At 36.1% G+C, this 6,000-nt stretch overlaps 1 protein-coding gene across 1 annotated transcript; it reads left to right on the top strand.

Moving 5' to 3' along the window:
- The first annotated feature begins 547 nt into the window (after nucleotides 1-547).
- Nucleotides 548-2,921, top strand: LOC113044048 (homeobox protein MSH-B-like). The gene is made up of 2 exons (XM_026203638.1): nucleotides 548-962; nucleotides 2,035-2,921. The coding sequence occupies exons 1-2, from the start codon at nucleotides 611-613 to the stop codon at nucleotides 2,436-2,438; spliced, it is 756 nt and encodes a 251-aa protein (XP_026059423.1). The 5' UTR covers nucleotides 548-610; the 3' UTR covers nucleotides 2,439-2,921.
- Nucleotides 2,922-6,000: the final 3,079 nt, after the last annotated feature.

Below are 6,000 nucleotides of genomic sequence, written 5' to 3'. Positions count from 1 at the left end.
AACAGCTCTATTCATTTTATACAGGCTATATAGGCTATAGCCTATATGGTAGGTAGCCTATTTATCTATATTTATTTGTTATCTTACATGAAAATAATTTCTTAACAACATTTACAAACTGTAACTTTACGAACGAGACATTCCGGTTTTCTTGTTTACCGTGTATTCCCAAAGTTTTGGTGTGGAGTAATTCCATTGTGCCTTTTCAATGACTTCTCAACAGTCGGATACAGATACTTTGAGCGCTTCCCCACTGTTTAATTGGGCTAAAATTGGTCTACTTTGTGTTCCAAGGAGTCAAGAGCCCCGAGGCCATCTATACATCATCTCAGCAAGACATCCGCGATTAACTACTCATTTTTCTCAACATCCCCTTGATGTCTTGGTGTCAACTTGACCACATGACTTCTGAAGGGTCGGTTGTGATTGGTCCGAGAGTGCCTCAGTGGAACATTCCGACCAATCAAATCGAGACTTCTGTTAGTCAGCTGGAAGAGCGCGCGCGCTGATTGGAGGAGCGCAGTTTGCGAACTATTATAAGTGTACTGAAGCAGCGCATGACCATAACCTGTTAGAAATTGTTGGGACAGCTTGCGGTGGATGGTTCACGATGAATCCTCCTAAGGGACCCGTTGAAACGACAGCTCAAGAGAAATCGGACTCGGACAGCGAGGAAAGTCAAAAGCCGAGAGATATGACCACCGACACGGGACATAAAGTGAAGAAGACTTACCTCCCGTTCAGTGTTGAATCCCTGATGGCCAAATCCAGCTGCCAGGTCGCGTGCACCCCGGCGAGACTGGGACTGGGACAGGACTTAGTGAGGACTTACTTTGCTGAGAAAACCAAAGTTTCTGTGGACAGTTTGACAAGCGTTTCGGACAGCCTAAACGACGACAGTGAAGAATTAAGCGACAAGGAACAGAGCACTTGGTCAAACTCCTCATCTTTCACATCTCCTCGTAAGTGTTTAAAACTATTTACAGTCATAACTGAGTTTTATTTTCTCTCAAAACAGTGCAAACGCAATAATATTTTAATGCGTAATTACCTTCACCCTCATTATTCACAGATATCGGCTAGCCTACTACATTTGTGTTTTCAATATACTTTTGTGCATTTAGAAATTGTTTAATCGTTTGAAAAGAACGCGTTTTTATTATAAATAAATAATGCATGATTTTATAGAAACATATTTTCAAGGTTATTGGTACCTTTTCCAAAATGATCAAACAAGAAATATGTATCTGCCAGTAAGAACTACTGCTTGCAAGGAAGCCAAAGGTTAAAGTTTGTTTATAAAATTCTTCAAATGTCTTGTAGTTTTATGTTATATAAAGAAAGAAAGAAAGAAAGAAAGAAAGACTGAGAAAGAAAATGCTTTAAAATAATATTTCAAAAAATATTTAATAATCCATATTTAGACATTCTAACCATCACACCTTTCTCATTAATAAATAGAGAACTGCTACAGTTGGGCTACTATAATAATAATAATCTACAAAAAACAATGACAACAAAATATTTGTATCTATTAAATATTAAACAACTGCACTAATTAATAATCAATCAGTAAGAGTAGCTAAATAACAATTTATTTAAAAATATTATACTTGCTATTGTTAAATGACAATAAAAAAAAAATATATATATATATATATATATATATATATATATATATATATATATATATATGTTTAGCAGCAAAATAATAAAGCTAAAGTGTTTTAAAAAAAAATATATATATATATATATATATATATATATATATATATATATATATATATATATATATATATATATATAATAATAATAATAATAATAATAACAATAATAATAATAATAATAATAATAATAATAGTAATAAATAAAAAAACAGATAGGCCTAAACCACATTTCAGATAATTTTGCAAAAGAGAAAGAAAGGTTTTCAGAAATGCGTGAGGAAGAAACTCAAAGGCATTGTGAAACGTTTTCATATTGCTAACGAAATATTAATTTATGTTATCTATTTTATTTCGCTGTTTTCTCCAGGTCACCCGAGCCCACCGCCGTGCACCTTACGCAAGCACAAGACGAACCGCAAGCCGCGCACGCCCTTCAGCACCTCCCAGCTCCTCTCCCTCGAGCGCAAGTTCAGGCAGAAACAGTACCTCTCCATCGCTGAGCGGGCCGAGTTCTCCAGCTCCCTCAACCTCACCGAGACTCAGGTCAAGATCTGGTTCCAGAACAGGAGGGCGAAGGCCAAGAGACTTCAGGAGGCCGAGCTGGAGAAGTTCAAATGCGCCTCCAAGCCGCTTCTGGCCCCCTTCGCGCTTCCCTTCCCTCTGGGATCTCCATCATCTCTGTACGGACCTCCAGCCTCTTTCCCGCGGCCCGTTCCGATGCCAGGACTATTTAACGGACCCGTGTCTTATGGGATGTATTATTTGTCTTAAAAACATTAATCTGACGGCTTCTTCCACTTCGAAATGACTTGCGCAGATATGAACGTTTACACGAAATTCAAAGGGAAAATTAGGCTACCATGTAATAACGTTGGAAATTGCACAAATAAGTGCTGGATAAATTTAACGAACAACATGTGCTTTTGTAGGCTAATTAATTTGAGGAACAGTTTCTAATTAATCTTTGTTATTACTGTAATTAATTCTAATATCACCACGGGCACGACAATGCCATGTTTGAATCCGATTCCCTAAAGCCAGGTGAAATGACGGAAGGAAGCTGCTGTATATTGTGTGTGTTGTAAAGTGACGTGCTCTTGTGGAGCAGGTAGATGTGTAACTCTTTTAAGATCATCTGACTCGGAGGTTATCCGTCAGAAGAAGTACTTATTGGCCTTATGTTGGAAGTGCCTTGAAAGACCAAATATTTATTAGTCTAAAATAAAATAATAAAAATATTCTTTCTAAAGTTTATCCGTTTCCTATTTTATCGTCTTAACTTATGGATGCCTATTGACATCGCATTTCTTATTTCTGTCATTCGATTTTATTCGTGTATATATATCCTATATATATAGATCCTATATATATATATATATATATATATATATATATATTCGATTTTATTTAAACTTATTTAAAAGGGATATTTAAATTTCTACATTTTGGAAATAGGCTATGCATAAAACCTGCAGGCATTTGATCCACATAGACGTGCGGAATATTACCTAAAGATAAATGGTGTTCCGCTTTATAACGCCAAAGCTTTCTTCACCCGTCTCGCACAATAATTAGGCTATTTAAAATAGAGACAGAGTCCTCTATTTCTTTTTGTCAAGATATCTGAAGTGCTAACTGTTAAACTAATCTTTTAATTTAACTCAGTTTTTAATTTCATTTAATTTCATTTTATTTTGTTGGGCAAAATCACAGGGAAATTTACTAGCTATTTGGTCAGATTTAGACTTAGTGAGTGTTCGTTTTTTGCACAAATATATAATGAATAGGCTAACCTGTAGGCTATTTATGTAATTATTTTGAGGAACTAGTTTATTTTATTGTAGTATTTAATGTTATTTTAATTATTATTATTTTAATTTTTTTAAGCTTTAGTAGCGACAAAGCTCCATCCTTGACCCTTGTTTCTATTCGTCTATTGTCCAGGAGGTGGCGCCATCTGAAACCCTTTGACGGCCATTACTGTCTATTTGAGCCACTTCAGCCTTAAACGACCAAGATTTCAGTTGACACGTGACACCTACACAAGAAAAGAATAATTTAAGTATTCCTTTCTTTTTAAGTAGTGACAAACACAGAAAAAAATCCTCATAGCTAACCTAATAAGATTAGACTGTTGAAAACGAGGTTGTGCACACACCGATCCTAGATCAGTTTCATAACTCACAACTTTGAAAACTGTTTTATGGCGTTTATGTCCACTTAAAGTTTTATTCAGATTTTTTTGCAAATCGGCTGAGCTTCGTTTTATTCCTGCCAAAATGAAATAGTTTATATGGCGCCACACTGACTAAGATCTATTATCTCAATTTTCAATCCTCCAGTGGCACTTATTATTCATTATTAACCACAAACTTTATTTTAAAGTGATATCTCACGGTTATTTGTTCATTTTGTGTGACCTCTGTACAGACTGTACCTTGTAGGAACACAACAGACACTGCTTGACTGCTTTTATTGTTGCTTGCAAAAAGTTTCATCAATTCATCATTGCTGTTTGTAACATTTTTGTTGCAATTCGTTGTTACATTTGCCTGCTGCGCCTTTAAGGGTTCAGAAGAATTCATATAATCACACTGCCAAAGTTACAGAAAGGTAAAATCCAGCTAAAGCGTAAGTCTCTAATGATTCTGATTACAGGTCTGTTGACTTAGTTGCAGAGGTCAGTCCTGCAGCACAAAGCCTTCACTTCTGGAGAGAGCAAATAGCTCCAGCAGGTCGACATGCTTATACAGGAACGGATCGAAGGAGGAGCTGTGGAAACAACACAAATAAGTGTTCTGTTTCTGTTCTGTCTAAGGCTTGTGATGATTGCTGAACTCACCCGTTAAACCAGCTCTAAATGTGACGTTTCCACAGGCCGTCATGTCAGAAATACATGTCTGTACTGATGGAGTGCAGGGGTCCCCATTCCCTTTGGAAACACACAGGTTACACTTCAATGCCATTCCTGTGGATGATAAGAGAGCAAGATCTGAGACAGGAAAAGAGAAGAGAAAAATATTAGCGATTGAAGGAAATATATTACTTGCATATAATAACACAACAATAACAGTTACAAAATAGAGGGTTTTTGTAGAGATGCCACAGAAGAACCATTTTTGGTTTTACAAAGAAGCTTTCAGTGAACCGATCAGTGAAAAAAAATATTATATATATAACTTCAATAATCAGTAAAAAATTTCTTAGTTTGAAGAATATTTAATCTGAAGAACCTTTTTTTCCCCCAGCATAAAGAACTTTTTGCGGAATGGGGAGATTCCATGGATGTTAAAGGTTCTTAATGGGACCAAAGAAAAATCGTAGCATTTACATGAAAAGTTTAAAAATTGAAACGTTGGACCAAATATAATAACTTAAATAAACAATCAGGCTTACCATGAGTAAGAAGCAACAGGATACAAACAGAGCAAAACGGCTTCATTTCTAAACAAAAAGATAGCTGCTAAAGGACGTTTCTCACTCTGTAAGTGGACTCAAGGAGACTGATACACTTTTAAACAGTCAGGGGGAGGTTTCTCCTGTCCTGAAATGTGCGTCATTACTAAACTTAAGTGATGCGATTGTTGAATGGACGTGAAAATGTCTTGTAACAGAGAATCTAGACATATACAGGTTCATCTCAAAAACAGAGAAGTGAAAGGTGTAACTTGCAAATTCATTACATGTAAAGAAAAACATTTTGGTGATTAGAGCTTACAGCACACGAAAATCAAAAAAGGATTTTCAAAAAAGAAAAGTTCAACTTCTTTAAAGTATGTTAATTTATGCACTCAATACTTGGTCGGGCTCCTTCAGCACCACCTCCAGCATCAGTGAGGTGTGGCATGAAGTGATCAGACTGTGGCACTGCTGAAGCACTATTGAGTCTTCAGCTCGTCTGGATCGTTGAATCGACTGTTTCTCATCTTTCTCTTGAAAATATCCCATAGATTCCAAATGGGGTTCAGGTCAGGTGAGTTGGCTGGACAATCAAGCACAGTAATATCATGGTCAGCAAACCACTTGGAAGTTGTTTTGGCAGTGTGGGTAGGTGCTAAAGTCCTGCTGGAAAATGAAATCAGCATCTCCATGATGTCTCCATGTTTTCTACAAAAAAACGGAAACCAACGTCGTATGATGTCATTTGGCAGGCAACACGATTACGCTATGGACATGGTCCATAATTGCTTATTCCTTTGGATTTAAACATTCTTCGAAACATTTGGGATAATGTAAGTACACAAGTCAGCAAAATATATAACACTGTTCTAGTGGTTTTGGATATTTTTATAAAACCTAATAAAGATCTAAAATCTAAAAATATTGTGCCTTT

This window comes from Carassius auratus, chromosome 26 (genome assembly GCF_003368295.1).
Source record: "Carassius auratus strain Wakin chromosome 26, ASM336829v1, whole genome shotgun sequence".
Classification (NCBI taxonomy): domain Eukaryota; kingdom Metazoa; phylum Chordata; class Actinopteri; order Cypriniformes; family Cyprinidae; genus Carassius; species Carassius auratus.
Note: the sequence above shows the minus strand (reverse complement) of the source record. Positions and strands in the feature narration are given on the sequence as shown.